This window comes from Lytechinus variegatus, chromosome 5 (assembly GCF_018143015.1).
Source record: "Lytechinus variegatus isolate NC3 chromosome 5, Lvar_3.0, whole genome shotgun sequence".
Classification (NCBI taxonomy): Eukaryota; Metazoa; Echinodermata; class Echinoidea; order Temnopleuroida; family Toxopneustidae; genus Lytechinus; species Lytechinus variegatus.
Window position 1 is genome coordinate 11,357,813 of NC_054744.1, and position 20,586 is coordinate 11,378,398.

At 34.4% G+C, this 20,586-nt stretch overlaps 1 protein-coding gene across 1 annotated transcript; it reads left to right on the forward strand.

Moving 5' to 3' along the window:
• Positions 1-75: 75 nt before the first annotated feature.
• On the forward strand, positions 76-20,372 carry LOC121415333 (serine/threonine-protein kinase rio2-like). Its single transcript, XM_041608514.1, has 10 exons — positions 76-241; positions 9,183-9,321; positions 12,226-12,339; positions 13,209-13,263; positions 13,556-13,676; positions 14,044-14,132; positions 14,610-14,801; positions 16,639-16,731; positions 17,170-17,242; positions 17,915-20,372. The coding sequence occupies exons 1-10, from the start codon at positions 176-178 to the stop codon at positions 18,593-18,595; spliced, it is 1,623 nt and encodes a 540-aa protein (XP_041464448.1). The 5' UTR covers positions 76-175; the 3' UTR covers positions 18,596-20,372.
• Positions 20,373-20,586: the final 214 nt, after the last annotated feature.

A 20,586-nucleotide genomic window follows, 5' to 3' on the forward strand; every position in this document is an offset into this window, starting at 1 on the left:
CAGGCATTTTGATAACTTTTCAGTGAACCAAACCAATTTATTTCCTCCGAATCCGATATTGCAATGCTCATGCGCAATAAAAGGTCACCACATGCACATGCATGTAGAGAGAGAGCCTAGCCCTAGGCCCTTCTAAGACTACTTTAATCTAGTATCTACTTTCGTATTTCAGAAAATGGGGAAACTAAATGTATCGATGTTACGTTACCTTTCAAAAGAGGATTTTCGTGTTCTTACAGCAGTAAGTATCTATAGGTTTGATTACTCCCACGTCCACTGCACTTGCCCTGAATATAGACCCTCATTTTTACACGTTTTTTGTACTGAGTCCCATGTGTGTCGTTCTGTGTATCGTTCACTTAATATAGTCAGATAGTCCACCTGCACCTTAAAGTTAAAGTTTTTTTTAAAGTTATACTATAGTCACGTATCGTATTACCGGACGCTATCATATTTCCGGATGCGCATATTACTGCGTACAAAATAATTTCGTACCGTAACTTAATTTCACAGATCAATTCAAAGAACAAGAATGCAAAAACAAGGCTAAAAGTAAAAATCCAACTTTTACCTGATTTTTAATGACAGAAAATGCTTAAAATTTCATATACTATAGCCTAACATAGTTTTGCATTAACATTAACAATTGATCTATTTTCTGATGGAAACACGGACCTGATTTGCCGAATTTCAATCTCGTCCGCTCCATCGATGAGATCTTCGACGGCTAGCAATTTGTAGCATGGCTAGTTCTCAAAGTACCCGGTATCCGGGCCGTGCGCCACTTGTTCACTGCTACCGTCCTGCCTGTGGAGAATCTACAGGTAGGACTATGGTATGCCAATGTTGTATTGAGCAAACACTTTTAAACAATCATTAAATATCATTTTTTTGACCAAAATTACTTATTTCCATACATTCGCAATTTATTTTTCATTAGTAAATTAGGAATGATTTTTGTATTCACTAGAGCGCTCAAAAACTTGAATTTTGGGCATATTTTTGTGTACGCCCTCTATTGGTGGAAAGTAATATGGCAAGAAAATTTTCATTTTTCAATCTCTACTTTTAATTAAGAAAAAATAATTTAAAGGATCAAATTTACTTAAGAGCCAAATTATTTGATAAAAAGCTGTAATGGTAACTGACAGAGTAAAGAAAATCCAGCATTTGCCCCAACGAAAAAGAGAAAAAAAGCCATACATTGCCAACCTTATTTTGCCACACATGGAGATGCAACTGAGAACAAGGTTATATCATAACCAGGGCTCTCGCAAAGTAAGGAATTACGCGTGGCGCATTTTTCAGAATTGATAATATTTTCCAACACCCAAATTTAGCGTCGGGCCGCGCCGTTGCGCGCGCGTGCACATTACGCGCGCAAAAGATACATGCGCGCGCATGCGCGCTGCTTAAACGGGCGATCGGGAACATTTTAAAATTGATTTGAGCCGCTAATTAAATTTAAAAAATACATGTACTTTATATACCCTCCGATATGAACTCCCGTTCTCCAAAAAGAACGGAGGAAAGGAAAATAAAACAGAATACAAATAAGAAGTCCTAATTATATCAGATTACTAAACGGACATCCAGGAACATTTTAAAATTGTTCTGAGGTGCTAACAAGTAAAAATATATTTTATATACCTTCCGTTATGAACTCTCGTCCTCCAAAAGGAACGGCGGAAAGGAAAATAAAACAGAATAAGAAGTCCTAAATATCTCATATTACTTAACGGATAATCAGGAACGTTTTAAAATTGATTTGAGGTGCTAACAAGTAAAAATATATTTCATATACCTTTCGTTATGAACTCCCGTCCTCAAAAAGGAACGGCGGTAAGGAAAGTAAAACAGAATAGAAATAAGATTCCTAAATATCTCAGATTATTAAACTGACAATCATGAACGTTTTAAAATTGATTTGAGATGCTAACAAGTAAAAATACCTTTCGTTATGAAATCCTGTTCCCCAAAAAGAAATGTAATGACATAATATTAATTAGACGATGGTAGAAAGGAAAATAAAACAGAATAGAAATCTTAAACATCTCAAATTACTAAACGGACAACGAGGAACGTTTTAAAATTGTTTTGAGGTGCTAACAAGTAAAAATGTATTTTATATACCTTTCGTTATGAAATGCCGTTCTCCAAAAATAAATATAAATGACATAATATTATTTAGACAATGGTGGAAAGGAAAATTTAACAGAACAGAAGTCGTAAATATCTCAGATTACTAAACGGACAACCAGGAACGTTTTAAATTGTTCTTAGGTGCTCACAAGTAAAAGTATATTTTATATACCTTCCGTTATGAACTCCCGTCCTCCAAAAGAAACGGCGGAAAGGAAAATAAAACAGAATAGAAATAAGAAGTCTTACTCTTAAATATCTCAGATTACTTAACGGATAATCAGGAACGTTTTAAAATTGATTTGAGGTGCTAACAAGTAAAAATATATTTCATATACCTTTCGTTATGAACTCCCGTCCTCAAAAAGGAACGGCGGTAAGGAAAGTAAAACAGAATAGAAATAAGATTCCTAAATATCTCAGATTATTAAACTGACAATCATGAACGTTTTAAAATTGATTTGAGATGCTAACAAGTAAAAATATCTTTCGTTATGAAATCCCGTTCCCCAAAAAGAAATGTAATGACATAATATTATTTAGACGATGGTAGAAAGGAAAATAAAACAGAATAGAAATCTTAAACATCTCAGATTACTAAACGGACAACGAGGAACGTTTTAAAATTGTTTTGAGGTGCTAACAAGTAAAAATGTATTTTATATACCTTCCGTTATGAACTCCCGTCCTCCAAAAGGAGCGGTGGTAAGAAAAATAAAACAGAATAGAAATAGAAGTCCTAAATATCTCAGGTTACTTAACGGATAATCAGGAACGTTTTAAAATTTATTTGATGTGCTAACAAGTAAAAATATATTTTATATACCTTTCGTTATGAAATGCCGTTCTCCAAAAATAAATATAAATGACATAATATTATTTAGACAATGGTGGAAAGGAAAATTTAACAGAACAGAAGTCGTAAATATCTCAGATTACTAAACGGACAACCAGGAACGTTTTAAATTGTTCTTAGGTGCTCACAAGTAAAAGTATATTTTATATACCTTCCGTTATGAACTCCCGTCCTCCAAAAGGAACGGCGGAAAGGAAAATTAAACAGAACAGAAGTTGTAAATATCTCAGATTACTAAGCGGACAACCAGGAACGTTTTAAATTGTTCTTAGGTGCTCACAAGCAAAAGTATATTTTATATACCTTCCGTTATGAACTCCCGTCCTCCAAAAGGAACGACGGAAAGGAAAATAAAACAGAAGTCCTAAATATCTCAGATTACTAAACAGACAATCAGGAACGTTTTAAAATTGATTTGAGGTGCTACCAAAATATATTTTATATACCTTTCGTTATGAAATCCCGTTCTCTAAAAGAAACGGCGGAATGGAAAATAAAACAATAGAAATAAGAAGTCCTAAATATCTCAGACTACTACACTGTGAAAAAATTGGGCAATATTTTACCCAATATTTTGCCCAACGTTGGGCCGATAGTCAACCCTTCCAACTACTGGGCAATATTTTACCCAACGTTGTTGGGGCATTAATGTGCCCAACTGTTGGGTAATATTTTGAACTACATTTTGGGGGACATTAATTTGCCCAACTTTTTAATAAAGTTATTAACCCAACATCTGGGCAAGGCCTACACTCACTTCGTGTACCTGGTCCGTGTCGATCCGGAGACCTTATCCGAAAGTGCTTTGCATGCACAATAACGCTGCATACAAGTGCAAGTGCATATCTCAAGTGAGTGAAGCAAAAACAAAACAGCGTCAGATATATGTCATGTATGTAGGCCTATTCTGACAAATTTCTTACAAATTATGCTTAACGTAAAGTCCAAAATAAAAAAATTAAAAAAACGTTTAAGCAACTCATCTATGAAAGATTCAGCGAGGCTCCCCAGCCCCCAGTCATCTAGAAGCTCCTCCATATCTTATCGACCGTGTGTAGCATGCTGCAAGCGCAACCCGTGATTGTAAAGTTTCGCAACATTTACCACTCAGCAGGGCAATTACTAGCCCAACAATTGGACATCTGTATTTTGGCAGCGGCAGAGTAAAAATTTGCCTAAGTATTGGGCACATAATGCCCAACAAAACAATAACCAACGTATATATTACCCAACAAACAAATGACCAACGTAAATTTACTCTTTTTTTTCACAGTGTAGTACTAAACGGACAATCAGGAACGTTTTAAAATTGATTTGAGATGCTAACAAGTAAAAATATATTTCATATACCTTTCGTTATGAATCACGTTCTCCAAAAAGAAATATAAATGGCATCTTATTTAAACAAGGTTGAAAGGGAAATAAAACAGAATAGAAGTCGTAAATATCTCAGATGTACGGACAATCAGGAACATTTTGAAAAATGTTTTGAGAACTGTGCTAACAAGTAAAAATATATTTCATATACATTTCGTTATCGAACATAAGTTACAAAAATCTCAGAAAAACGATCGATTTAGAATGTTTTAGAATTGTTTTCGTGTATTAATGGCTTAGAATTAGTTTTATATACATTTTGTTATGATCTCCCTTTCTTCTCTGGTTTGGCTCTCGTACAAATGATTAGCCTCAGTGTTTTGACTATAGGTCAGATAAGGACAGCTTGTCCCCCCAGGATTTTCGTAGGTTACATTTTATTTACAGTCGATCAAGTTATCTACACAAGTGGATCCCCAGGCTCGATGTGGCGAGTAAGTTACGAGGGTCGTAAAACTTTTTTTAATTCTTCTGACCATTGAGTGACACCACATGTTTGCACTGTAATTTGTGTGTGAATTGTGTGAGCAGTTTGGTCAACTTGATCTGCTGTATTGGTCGATGATAACACGCCCCCCCCCCCACCCTGGAAAAAAATATTTTGTACCAATTTCCAACTCCATATGTCCCTCCTTTCGGCATCAGTTCATCTGACTTTCCTTGAATCAGAGCACAATGCAGCCATTCTCCATGCTGGTCTGAGTGGTCTCTCCTCCATTCCATCTTTTCTTCCATGCTTATTCCTCTACTATTGTTCTTTATTTCTGTTCTAACAAGTTGAACTTCTTTTATTAAGAGTTTGGAACAGGATACCATATGTAATTAGATTGAATAAATCAAATTGAATAATATATTTAGCATGACATATTTTGCCACTTTTGATCTTATTTCTTTAAATCTGTTTTCAATTCACATGCTATATATATTTTTCAATTTGATATCCTTGTATATACTTTATTTCAGAGTTACCCCCCCCCCCCCCCGAGTTGTTTATCTCTTCCATATTGAGAAAATTACGTTCCATCTTTCATCATTCTTTTGGACAAGTATGATGATAAAGAAGAAGTTTGTTTGCTAGTCTTAAATTGGAGGCTTGCCTTATTGGCAAGAAATCAATGATAGCACGATATGATTAATAAAAGTACCAGTCGTGGTTCAAATTCAATTATGGACAATTTCCAGTTATATTTAATGCAAACGTTTTTAGTTTCATCCAACTATTCCTTATTTTGAATACATGTATAGTTTACTGAAGAATATGCATTTTGATAGTTTGACATTTTAGAACCGACTGAAATCGTAGACTAGCCCCTTTCACGAACCCTCCTCCCATCCCATCCCTTTTGTTTACGGAAAAGTACAAATTGCGCAATCTTGATCGAGAACCACATGGTCATCAGAAATCTGATACTTGTGTTGTCTGGGGTTTTCATTCTAGATGGGAGGTGTGGGGGGGGGAGTGGAAAATACCGTCAGATCAAATACGCAAAGGCGAGACAAAGCTTATTTGACTTTGAAGGAATATTGCTTAGATATCGAGGTTTCTTGAGCATTCATGATGATGTATTTTGGGATTTATTCAATGTTGGCCCGTTTTAGCACAACTGTGAGACATGAAATATAATGGTAAGAACATGGAAAATATTGGCATTCATGATCTATTATGATTGCCTAACTTTGGTAAAAACTATTTCAACTTATTTCAAACATTGCAATTTCTGTCAAACACATATAAAAAAAAATTGTATAACTTTTATCTTTGCTTGAAAAAAAATTACAATTATCCAACACTCGAAACTTTGCACCCTAATAATTGTAAACAAAGGCATATCTTTCAGTTTCAAGATTGATTTGACAATTCGTGCAGGTAAAAAAAAATACCAAAACCTCACCTCAACCCAAGTCCCAAATATTACACATTCATAAATCAGTTCAAATAACATTCAACCATCGAATACCATTTACCACTAACACTAAAAATTGCAACTTCGACTTTCTTTGTATTACACTTTAGAAAAAAAATAGGAACTTTTTTTAAATGACCCGTTTACTACCTTGTAAACGCCAACTGCGTGTATGAATTCAGTTGGCGTTTTCTATTTTGTGAGTGTTCATTACATATGATATTTCATTACCGTCATGGGTACCATCAAAGAAAGAGAAATTATAGATTAGTGACATAACAATATTTCAATCAATTTAAGTCATTAAAAAAATGAAAATGAAAATAAAATATCAGGTCTATTATAACAGACAGGCGCGGATCCAGGGGTGGGGTGTGTGCATACATGTACCCAAAACAAGTTTGGAATTGATGACTTTTTTTTATTTGCTTGTCATTTTTCAGGGGGGGGGGGCAAAATTCCTCTATGAATGATGGCATTTTTTATTATTTTTATAGTGGAGAGAGGTCGTCTAATTTAGGAGACACAACCACCCCCTCAAAATTTTGGAACCGCGCCAATCTATTGGCCCATATGATTAAGAAAAAACACAAACATCCTGTAATTGTGAAACTTGACAACGATGAAAAAGGTAGGTCGGAAAATAAGGCTAAACAAAATCATACATATAACATTTGATGGAGTTAATTCTTTATCAAGTCACTCAAAACAATCATCAAAAATTAATTTTGAAATACTAGATCATGCACAGACTTCGAGGATACTGAATTCATAGCAATACATTCTTTCTCAGTCACTGATTGTGTGTATGGTAGTGGATCGTATTACCGAACACTTTTCATGAATTCAATCATTTCAAAAATATTATTCTCATAAAATTCACCAAACTTTCACCATAAATACACAATTACCTACAAAATATAAATATGTAAAAAATTTGCCGAAATCGTTTTTCCTTTTGATGATATTAGCTTCCAATCGGACCCCTCTTCGGATGTGAAATATTTTGGTCACCTGAAAAAGGTGTCGTATTACCGAACGTGTGTTTTCAGTGGGAAAAGTTGAGAAATCAACAAAATCACTGATGAGCTATTTTGACCTTATTTTATTATTTTTAGAATATTAAGACTTTGAAAATGTGTTTTGACCATTTTTCATCATCTTTCTATTCAAGTTCTCTTTGGAAGGATGTTGCAAAGAATTGAGCGTATGACTATGACTATGAAATTATTTTCTGACGCGTACGATGCGCACGTTCGGTAATACAAGGCCGGTCGGTAATACAACCACTCACTATACCTCTGTTAGAAAATGTGTAGCTCTCTGGCTATACCAGCTCGTCATGCAGGCAAATAACGTAAACATGCTCACTAAAACCGCCATGCCTACACTGTCAGGGCGGTGTGCTCAGTCAGTCAGTGCTGTGGTGAGCGGGGTGCAGCGCTGGCATCCCCGGGTTTGGGATGCATGGTATACCGGTAGCGGTCAGCCAGGCGCTTGCTTCGAGCATGGAGGTAGAAAATGCTTCGAGCAATTCAGGCGTGGCGCTCGCAGAATTTGGCGTGGCGCTATTTTTTTAGGCGTGGCGCTTCATCGATGGAATGATTTACGCGTGGCGCTAAATCTCCAAAATTGAATTACGCGTGGCGCAAGCGCCACGCGTACTCAACGGCAGCGAGGGCCTTGATCGTAACCTTGTTCATTGAAAGAGTGCCGTGCGTGAGGTTTACTGTGATAGAGAGCCGTAGACGATAGAACTTAATGACTGAGGGTCACGATATGAACGAGCATCAATAATACTGGAAAGTGCCATATCGAAAACACAATCAATAAAATAATAAAATTAGCAAACACAAATTTATTACGAAGATGTGCTCAGATTCGTTATAAGAAAACAAACAAAAACTTAGAATTTACTTATGATATGATATAAGATGAAAAAACCAATTCTTTCTTACATCAATATAATCAAGAATATTTTTACCCGTCCAGCTAGTGCACATTCGGAATTATGATGTAGTTTGTCACGCACTCAAAAAAAAATTGTTTTTCAGGGAGGGGTATGCGGCAAGTGCAGTGCAAAGAAAATGGTTGGAAAATATTAAATAGTTTTATCATATTCATAATTTTCATAATATTTGGAATAGCAATTGATAATTCTTCTTGATTGTATTTCCTCTAGTTGTCATTTTTAAAGCACTGAAATAAAGGTGTCCGGCAATAGGATACACTGCCATACCGTTAATATAAACGTTACTTAGACTAGAGAGAAATTAGAGTCTAGTTAGACGTAGTTAGATTCAAGTTAGATCTAGTTGTTTTTGGTTTTAAGTCTTGTGAATGGTGCAGACTTTTGGCATGTGTGGTGGGAGAAAGGTTCGCTTGTTTGTGCACAATTTCAGTTGACTTGTCAATGTTTCACTTTCCCCTACCTCGGGCAAAGTTCGTGCAGGCTCCACTCACTACATGATTCACTACCGTAACACTACGGGCCACCTACCCGAACTTCGGGACGGTGAACTTGATCGGATATTCCAAGTGACAAAGGTGGGATGGAAATGTTATTTATTGTAAAAATTATAGAAAAAAAATATAACGAGAAAATAAAATAGCTTAATTTCTTCCTCTTCACCCATATTTCACTCCGTGTCCATCCTCCAGTTATCCTCAAAATTGGTGATTTTGGGCCAGTATCAAATTCCTCACACGTAATATTCACGGCCGATTTCAAAACATTGCATGCGATCGGTCGCAGGCCAAACAGCATAAATAATTATATTATAATTGGATGGCTCAGAAAATACCAGAAATATTCTAAGAGTTTGGGAAAATATTCCACTGATTATTGGAAAAATTGAAACTCTTTAGGTTATATTTTTTCCATGCTTTTAATACATTTACAGCTAGAAATGGGGATGAAGAACCATGAGATAGTCCCTTCAAACTTGGTTGCATCGATTGCCAATCTTCGTCATGGAGGATGCCATAAAGTCCTGAAAGAGCTTGTCAGAAATAAACTGATTGCTTGGGAGCACGGAAAAGGTAATTCAAGGAATAGTATTTTTTTCTCTAGAGACTGTCATCCTTATCACCTAAATTTAAAGGGATCGTCCGGGCTGAAAATATTTATATCTAAATAAATAGAGTGAAATTCACAAAGCAAAATGCTGACAATTTCGTCAAAATTGGATAACAAATAAAAAAGTTATTGAATTTTAAAGTTTATCAATATTTTGTGAAAACACTTATATGCACATCGTCGTGAATATTCATTAGGTGGGCTGATGATGTCATATCCCCACTTTCCTTTTTCTTATGTTATTACATGAAATCATTATTGTTTCATTTTTTCATACATGTGTCTCCATTATGATGAAATAAGTTGTGGCAATAAATAACTAATGCAATTAACCAGTTGTCAATCCAATTGTTTTATTAAAGGGGAATGAAACCTTTGGAACACGTAGGTTTGAGAAAAATTGAACAAATAATGAGATTTATGAGCATTTGAATAGTGCAATCACTAATGCTATGGAGATCCATTGGCAATGCGACAAAGATGTGTGATGTCACTTGTGAACAACTCTCCCCATTACTTTAGTATATATTTCACTTAAACTGCCTCTTATATCACATCTATCAAAAGATCGTTCTTTCTGTAGGAGGGCATGTAATACAGATTTTTAAAGAATACATCGTGGATAAAGAGTTTGTATCACCATAAGAAAAAGCAAAAGAGACATTTTGGGGGTATTTTATAGTCCATCAAAGGGAAAGTTGTTCACATGTGACATTACACATCCTTGTCGCATTGCCAATGGGAGGATCTCCATGGCTTTAGTGATTGCAATATTCAAATGCTCATAACTTTCTCATTATTTGTACAATTTTTCTCAAATTTCTTTGTTCTTATTCTTTGATTTTTCTGTTTTGACACGAGCCTACTTGTTCCAAAGGTTTTATTCTCCTTTAAGTTCTTGGTAGAAAAATTTTGAATAGACCAAATTTCATATAATAAAATACAAAAGAACAAGTGGGGATATGACATCATCAGCCCACCTAATGCATATTCATGCAGACATGCCCAGAACTGTTTCACCAGAGTAATGCAAATCTTTTGTTATCGGATTTTGATCAAATTTTCAGCATTTCTCTCTGAATTTTACTCTATTTCTTGAGATGTAAATATTTCCAGCCTGACCATCCCTTTAAGTGGGATTGAGATAGACAGAATACAATATTTGTTTTTATTTGTTTTTATTTGATGATGCATAATTAAGTGATATAGAAATGTTTACTTTCCTCCTTTTGTTTTAAATGATTATTTTCCAAATGGGTGTTACATGTATTTGTTAGGGGTGGGGTCAGCCTCAGAGGTCATGTTTGCATGTCAAATAAGGTAAAATGTTCCAACTTCGCTTTATTTTTTGCAACATGCCCATCTCAAGTATTTTAGAAAGCTTTAAGTGACATCAAGTCCTTCATTCCTTACTGAAATTAAAATGTCCTGTAACCATTCAAATTCATTAACAAATTATTGACTTATTTATAAGATGTGGCCTGTGGATGATACCAAATGATTTCTTTTGATGGATTTTTTTTTGGGGGGATGGGTATTTAATATAAAAATTCACTTTGGTCAGGGCTCAAACCGAAAAGAAAATATCTTTTTGTTTTCTTTTTGGTATAAAATACATATAAACCACTTGATGGTTATATGGGATGAAATTTTCAAAATATAGTCTTTTTGTAGCTTTCTAGCTATAATGTTGAAATTGAAGTTATTTTTATGTAAAAATACAAACACAGAGAGGGCATTGAATATCAAGAATTTACAAAGAATTTACAGATAAAAAAATGACGAGTCACTAAATGTTTGTAAGGTTAGAATGTTAGATGATACTCCAATATGATTTATAGGCATTCAAAGATTCAAGGTTCTTGTTAATCTGTCAAATGAGGTCAATTGCAATCCTCTTTTTAATTATAATAATATTTGAAATTTATATAGCGCATAATAGTCAAAAGACTCTCTATGCGCTTTACAAAATGTATTTGATTACTAAGTTACATTAAACCTTATCTGAATTATACAATAAACCGAGACCTTAAACCTAAAATGCTTAATACAAATTAGAACAAATTAAATCAATACATTGAAAACTTATAATATTTAACATGAGCAATTGAAATATTATTTTGAAAATAAGTTTTGAGTTTTGAGCATTGATTTAAATATGGTGCAGTTCTTATATTTAACGGTAGAGAATTCCAGAGTACAGAGGCAGATAGGGAAAGGGCTCTTTGACCATATGTATTTGTATTTGTGGAGGGAACAGTGAGAACATCTTGTGAGGATGATCCAAGGTTGCGTCTTGGTTTATATGGGCTTTATAACAGAGGATGAGTATCTTTATAAAGATCATATGTTTTTCAACGGACAACCAATGGAGCTTAACCAGTACAGGAGAAATTGATTCACGTGCGAGAGCGCCTGTTATGAACCTTGCTGCTGTATTCTGGATGATATATAATTTAGTGAGTGAACAAGTTAAGAAGTAGTGCAATTTTTTTTCTGATGAAGAAAATGCCAATTTTACGAATAGCCATGATAGCCGACTGACAAGTCTTGATGATGTGATCAACCATTGATAGATGCTTGTCCATGATAAAACCAAGGTTACAGGCTTTTTGGACTGCAAGGATGCGTGATTTTAATGCATGATTGCACAAGGATGAGTAAAGACTCCTTTATAGTTACTACCTTTTATATAAATTCTGTTGTCAAATACAGTGTAGAAAATCTTCAGTGCATTTGTATCAATGTCTGTGTCAGTATACAGTCCTACCCTGTTCAAGGATCTTGAAATAGAACTTTTAGGTGATCTTCATCTTTATGTATCTCATGTTTCTTGGTATCTTGTTCTTACAAACCTCCGTTTGCAGTTTCTGGATATCGGCTAACCTATCCCGGGTATGACTATCTTGCATTGAAGGCTCTTGCTGCCCGCGATTCAGTGGCATCAGTTGGCAATCAAATAGGAGTCGGCAAAGAATCAGGTATGCTGTTCATGACCTGTTATTTGCTTTGTTAATTCCTCAAAGGTTAAAGGGGTAAATCAGGCTGAAAATAGTATGATTTGAACAGATAAGTTAAAGTTGGACAAAAAAAAGAAAATTTCATTAAACTTGTACAAGGAATGATGAAGTTATGATATTAGTTTTGCATTACTTCAGGGAAGCAGTTCTATGTCTTCATGAATATGGAATGAGCAAGCTGATGATGTTATATCCCAACTTATTCTTTTGTATTATATTTTATCAATTTGCATCTTTATATACTGTGTCCACCAAGAATCAACAAATTGGATTGAAAACTGATTAAATATGTAAGATTATTGTTGCTGCAAAATATTTCTTTGGAACTTACACATTATACACAGATGTGTGAAAATAATTGAATGATTATGATTTCATGTAATAACAAATAAAAGCAAGTGAGGACATGACATCATCAGCCCACCTATTGAATGTTCATGATGTAGTGTATATATAACTGTTTTCAAAAACTATTGTTAAACTTTAATTTAATAGCTTGTTATCAGGTTTTAATAAAATTTTCTGCATTTTGTTTGATGAATTTTACTCTATTTATTTAGATATAATGATTTTCAGCATGGAGTACCCCTTTCAGCGTAGAGTCATGAAAAAGATCAATTGTTTTGGGGAAAAAACTGGGGGGAAAAAAGTCAAGTATATGCTTAAGGATTCTGGAAGTAATGGTCAAGTGGCAATGTGTGCTTGCTGACCACTCCATTTGAATACACTTTATTTTTATTTTGAAATTATGCTAGTAATTTCATTACTTACCTGAATTAGGAATTATTTATTCTTGTTTGAAAATAAACAATGATTTTTTTTCACTTTAGATATCTACATCGTTGCCAATAATGATGATGAACAGTTGGCTCTCAAGTTACATAGGTAAGGAGATAGAATCTTTAATTCTTTACGGTTTTCATATTAATGTTTAATTTCTCATTCTTGTCTGAAAACTATATCCACATAAGGAAGAGAAGTTACATACTAAAGATGATTTTCTTTCTCAAGTTTTTTAGACAATCCTATACATTCCTGTATCTTTAGCATCTTGTTAAATAAATGAATAAAACAAATTTCTCTTTATAGTTGATTCACATTTTGTCTGATGAAAGTTAAGTCTATGTTTACTTGCATTTTTCATATTATAATGATTTTAATTGTACTTTTTTCACAGACTTGGGAGGACGTCATTTCGTAAATTGAAAGAGAAGCGTGACTATCTTGGAAAGAGAAAGAGTGCATCTTGGCTCTACTTATCTCGCCTCGCTGCTATGAAAGAGTTCGCATTTATGAAGGTTAGAATTACATTGCATTTGTTATGCAACAAGAAAAATGACTAGATTCAATTACTCATGTATCTTGTACATTTGGGTGAAAGTTAGCTAATGATGTTTGTGTCTAACTTGGTACCAAGTAAATTCGACTTATAAATTACAACTTTGCAGAGTAATTGATATTGTATCTTGTGAGATGAAGGGGTAAGAGGTTAAAGTAACACAAACGTTGTTAGTCTCATGAAAACAATTTACCCGTAAACAAATTCATATTGCCTTGGTTTCTTCATTGTATTGTCATATAATCACACGTTTTCAGGCTGGCTACCTGTTTAGTTATGACTAGGTGTCATGGTTCATTTATGTTCCATTTACTTTTTTCTCCTAGGCTTTGTATGATCATGGCTTCCCTGTACCCAAACCAATAGACTTCAACAGACATTGTGTGGTCATGGAACTCATGAATGCATATCCATTGTAAGTATGCAAAAATGATTCATTATTATCAGGGGGAAAGGAAGTCATTTTTGAAGGAATATAAAGTAATTCTTTATTTCATTTCATATTTACATCATGTGTATAATTGATCCATGAAGCTATTTTTTATTTTAAAAAATATAATTTCATATTCATAAAATCAGAATTTGGTCATGGAATAATCTTTTTCAAGTAATAAATAAAACCATGCATTGAAACCACCTTAAACATGAACACGCACCTTCAGATTTTTTTTTTTTAATTGCAGTTGTTTGAAGGCATAGAATGAGCAGTGTGAAAAAGTGTAAATTAGAATATGCTTTTCATTTTATGTTTCAATAAAGAAATGTCATATTTTTATATAATTGACACTGTTTACAGTTCAGTTGCTTCTGGGGTTTATGTACCAGTGACATAATAGACTCAGATTAGACCTTCATTAACAGTTTGTAATTTTCTTTGTATATCATTGAACAGAAATCAAGTGCACACGATAGAAGACCCTGCCTCGGTGTATGATGACCTGATGAACCTTATTGTGAGATTAGCTAATCACGGTCTCATCCATGGCGATTTTAATGAGTTTAATCTCATGCTCGATGATCAGGATCAAATCACTCTCATCGACTTCCCTCAGATGGTCTCCACATCTCATGAAAATGCAGAATGGTATGTCAACATCACAAAATCAGTTTTGGGGTCATATATTTAACATAAGCAAACAATAGCCACTCCTAGATAGGAGAGGTATTTCACCAAGAAAAATAAAAATCTTACTTAAAATTCCCAGTTTCAAGTGGTATATACAGTGCGTCCCAGAATAAACGAAACCGAGATTTAGCGATCATTTCTCATAACTTAATCATAAATAGAATAGACAAATGACCTACCAATTTAAAGCTTAGAATCTCCGCTTTCATCTGATATTACTTAGGTTATTTCTTATTCACGCATGAGTGAGCAAAAAAACAATTTGAAGAAAGGATACCAAAAACTCATTGGGCGGGGGTATCTGGGTTTCAAAAAGAAAACCAAATTTCTGAAAAGTTCAATATCTGCTTTTTGATTTGGTACTTAAATTACAGAAAATGGTCAAGAAATAAAAAAGTTCTGGTCATTTGAAATAAGGCTTGTATTTCCATAATTTCATGAGATAAACGTGTTTTCACCGGTCCCACAGAAGCTTTCGCATGGTGAACAAAAGATTTAATGCATGGCTGATCGTCAACAAAACAGAGTGTCGAGTGAGTTTGAAAGACAGCCTGGAGATCCTCTTCATTTTATGAAATTATTGAAATTCAAGCCTTATTTTAAATGACCAGAACTTTGTTATTTCTTGACCATTCTGTAATTTAGGTATCAAATTAAAGAGGAGATATTGAACTTTTCAAAAATGTGGTTTTCGTTTTAAAACCCAGATACCCCCCGCCAAATGAGTTTTTGATATCCTTTCTTCAAATTGTATTTGCTCACTCATGCGTGAATGAGAAATAATCTAAGTAATATCAGATGAAAGAGGAGATTCTAAGCTTTAAATTGGTAGGTCATTTGTCTATTTTATTTCCGATTAAGTAATGATAAATGATTGCTAAATCTCGGTTTCGTTTTTTCTGGGACGCACTGTATATAACAAAATGACATGGCATTTGCTCCTGCGACAATTGCTCCAAGCTTAATTTCATCTAAGATGTAGGTTTAGGGTTGCAGTAGGGTTTTATGTTAGGTTATAGTGTTAAACCCAGGGTTCAAGTTGGTCATGTGATTAGTGTGTGGAATTGAGAGCAGAGCAATTGTCGCCAGAGCAAATGTCATGGAACCATGATGAGATCATACACTACCCTGTATTCATCACTGAGGATATGCATTTGATATCAAGTGGACATTATCAGTCACTTGAAACTATGTAATGCACCCTTATGTGGAGCGTTTCATGAAGAGAATTACATCGGCAGATGTTGTTATAAGCTACTGAAAATCCGTACATTGAATTTGCTAAGGGTAAATTATCTGGCAAAATTCACTGACAAATATTCCCCTGGTTGCCCAGCCAAGGAAAGCTCCGAACAAGGCCAGTTCAATTGCCGGCTGCAATTATTAATATCAGTTGTAACCTTTATATCGGTACCTTTTATATGAACGATAAATGGAGGATGCGTTCATAGCTGGAAATCACATAAGATGAAGTATGCCTACCACAAACAAACAGGAGAGAGAAGAGAAAGATTATGCAGCAATTTAAAACAAAAATCAAGTCTAGCCAGTTCATTGTCACAAGTATAACAATAAATATTTGCTTTTTCATTTCCTATCTTACATGTAAATCTATTGAGGATTTATCGTATTCAACACTTACACTCAAAACACAGGACAAAGAAGTCATAAGTTGTCATTTTATGATCAGCTTATTCATCTCTAAAAAATAATGGCCTTACACATGAGAAGAATCACCCCAAAATAAACTCTTTATAAGTTTCTTAACAATGTATATTTGTTATAATCATTCCAGGTATTTCAACCGTGATGTACAGTGTGTCAAGGACTTCTTCAGTAGAAGATTCAACTATGAAAGTGAACTCTACCCAAAGTTTTCAGATATAATGTAAGTACATTAGATACAGATATAAAACAAACACACAAATTTAGAACATTATTATTCTAATGAAGATCTGCCTACTTTACACATGTCCGAACCTTGTAAATGCTTTGTTTTGTTGTATGCATTTTTATTATACATTATACCCTAAAAACCTTGACAGTGTGTTGGCATTATATAAATTTAAATAGCTATTTGCATGGACAAGAGTTCTTAGATGACGATATTGCATAAAATCATGCAATTATTGTATTAAGATTTCTTGTAAAGCTGTAACGGATGACAATGCTGCAAGTCAATTATCCAGTTTATCAACATTGCTTGATTTAATGTAAAATGATGATAAATTTTTTTTTATTGTCATAGAATCTCTGAAAATATGTAGGAAATGTTTTGGGGTTAAGATTCTTCAGTGTAATCGATGCTTTTTGTATATTTTCTCAGATGTGAAAGCACATTGGATGTTGACGTGGCAGCCAGTGGTTTCTCAAAAGAGATGGAACAATCTCTACAAGAGGTATGGAAGTAAAAAGTAATTACATGATCATAGGTTTTAAACTAAAATTCATCTAAACCTAATGAATTATGATATTATACTGCTAAAATTGACATATTAGTGCATTTGCCTATACACCTGGCATGGTTTTTGCTGCTTCAAGCAGTTGAAACAATGAATGATAATAATATTCTGCCCTTATGTATACATCAGAACAACATCTCTAAGCTCTATGTAGATCATCATTACTCTGGTCATCAGATTCTTGCTTGCCTGCTCACAATGTATGCACTTTCTCCACTCCCTGGGGATAATCCCAAAGGCCAGTATTCTGAAGTCGGGTTTAACTTAAACTCAGGTTTAAAGTTGTGGTTTAAGTATGGGAAGCCAAAAGTATCAAAATTTTTATTAAGTCACATGTTTCTTATGTTTACTGTGCTCTTTCCTGATTCATCGATGGTGAAGACAATCATCTATTTATACTTCCCACACAATTATGAATGATTTGAGAGCTGAATGAGCTGAAGTATGATATCTTTCCTGTTAGTGATTATGTAACAATTAGCTGTCCATACTTAAACCACAGCTTTAAACATGACTTCAGAATACGGGCCAAATTGTTTAAAGATACTTATATATTTTGGTAGTAACTAAAGTTTGTTTATATATATTGTTTCTCTTTCCCTTTCATAGGCTACTACTGCACTAAAGGAGGATGAAGATGATGATGGTGATGATGAAGATGATGATGAAGATGATGATGATGATGATGATGGAGAAGAGGAGGATGAGAAAAGAGATGAAGAAGAAATGGAGAACCCTATTGATAGACTCACAGATATCGATGGTGAAGAAGAAATTTGTAAAGACCTTCAAGCTTCCAGGAGAGGCCAGTCGTCAGAGCTAGCCTCTTCTACGGTACAGGAAGATTTTAGTGACAATACAGAAAAGCATATGAGTGGGACTGATGAAAGAATAGACGACGATGCCGAAGAGCAGTGCACTATAGATGGGACTGAGGAAGTAGAGAGTGGAGGAGAGAAAGAAAATGATAGCGAAGATGATGATCTTGAAGACATTGGTGCATCTAACAAGCAGTATAGACCGCATCGGAGTGAAGCCAGCATGTCGAAGGTCAACGCTCACTCAATGAATGCCCGTTCAAGAAACAGTGATAGCGTCAGCTCCTATGCATCGACTTCCTCGACGATGGACCCCGCCCTTGTGAGGTCAAAGGTCAGGAGTAACTTGCAGAAGAAGAAGAAAGCCGCAGTGAGGCACAGGTTAGCTAGGAAAGGAGAAGCAGCTCAGACAACCGCTAAGAGGAGAGAAAATAGAGACAATGTTAAACAGAGTCTTGGTTCCATCTGGTAATGAAGACAGATACACGATAAGGGACTATTTCATTAGAAAAATATTTTAAACACATTATCATTGATATTATTAGAAATGAGAAGAACTCATGATTTGTATTCTATATACCTTTCCAGGTATTTCCACCCTCATCAATACAATTTATATTGTATTTGTATTGTATTGATATCTTGTGAGGAAAATACTACATAATCAAATACAGAGTTACGTCTATTAAATCATTATTGTCTTAAATGTTAAAAAATGAATCACCTCATTCCCAAGTATAGGATTCGCTGTTGGAGGAGTTGGTTTATATGAAGAGTGTTCAGTAAATCTACTGACCAAAACCATGGGAACTTATCCTTCATATAAACTTTAAGTTCATTTTTGTTGAAGATGCTGCTTGATTATTTGGTTCTCTTATGTGACGATAGCTCCAAAATAGTTTCCAACAAACACACTGTATTCCTTCAGCCTTGGAACCATAAAGCTACCCCAACCCTATACTTTCAGTGGGTTGTTGGTCCAAATACCTGCCGTGACATGTTTTCCTTCAGCAAGAATTTTATTTTATTTTGCTGCACTCGACCCAGGTGAAATGAATGGGTATCTGGCAGGATTTATTTCTTTTTAAATTTCTTTAGCCTATTGCCAACTGGAACCAGATGATACTTGTACAAAGTCTATGGGAATTTCAGTAGTCAGTAGTCAATTGTTTAATAGTAGGAGATACTCTTTAGAAATTGACCTACCGTATTAGGGTGATTCCATGCTAGAAAAATCAACTATTTTCACAACATTTTTCAACCTATTGTCCGAACAAACAAAGAACTTCAATTGGTTTTGTGGTAATGATAGAGTACTACTGGGTAGACATATGAAAAATTGACAACCAACAAAAATATGCTGTCCATGGGTGAATTAGAGGTGAAAATGTTGCGTGTCGTACAGGACATTTCTGAGTCCCGTACGACACACAACATTTTTCACCCATAATTCAGCCATAATCAAATATTTATTGTTGGTAATCAGTTTTTCAGCTGACTACCCACTATAACTTAATTATTGACCAACAATAATATTTCATTGCTCAAGCAATCAGCTAAGAGACTAGAAATTGTTGACAAAATGTCCCGTACGACACGTATGGAATCGCCCATTACCATATCATTACAGATATTATGTTAGTATTATGTTGTTACACATTGGAAAGTCAATCCTCAATATTTTTTAAACACTTATCATTTGCAAGCTTCTGTGAGTGAAATATTACAGTATCATTGGCAACATTAAATTTGTTGTAGAATATATGCCAATTTTGTAGGACTACCTTGTTTTCTTTTAAAATGGGGCACATATTTTATTTGAACTTCAACATATATGACAAATATTTTTCTTTATTCAGCAGATTTCAGAGTAAATAAATGTTTCTGGTAAAATCAGAAGATGAATATAAAATGCCTAGAAAACTAAACTTTGAAAGTCTCCTCTCTGTATTTCAGGAACATAAAATTAGTATGGACATTTTCCCTACCTATCCAAGCAGGGGTTCTGTACCAAGACTTTATACCCATTCTGCATACAAATTTTGCAACTCGCATCTCTGATAGAAATAACATCAGTGGTTATGGATCAATCATTGAGATTATTTTCAATATTTCATATCCCCTCCTTGTCAGCATATAAAGGTAGAGGTAGCCAGGTAGGGTAAAGATCATTTGATCATTGCGGATCCACTTGTAATCAATTCGTAAGATACCATTTCTAATAATCATCAATATGAATAAATTCTTTGTTACTTCAAAATCTAAAAGTACATGTAGCATGAGCCCTGGTTTATTTTACAAAATTTTGTTGTTTCTGTCATTCTTGTGATTTTACTCTAAATAATTAATATCAGCTATACTCTTTTTAATTACTGAATATCCTTACAGATTGAATACTTATGATATTAAAAAAGCAAGATTTAAAATGTCCAGTGTAGGATTCAGGTAAAATGACAGGTATGA

Excerpts from the sequence above, each read along its gene's own strand:
- LOC121415333 (XM_041608514.1), top strand. The coding sequence starts at position 176 with ATGGGGAAACTAAATGTATCGATGTTACGTTACCTTTCAAAAGAGGAT. Across the intron at positions 13,264-13,555 it reads TTGGCTCTCAAGTTACATAG|ACTTGGGAGGACGTCATTTC; the intron begins GTAAGGAGATAG and ends CTTTTTTCACAG. Across the intron at positions 16,732-17,169 it reads CCAAAGTTTTCAGATATAAT|ATGTGAAAGCACATTGGATG; the intron begins GTAAGTACATTA and ends ATATTTTCTCAG.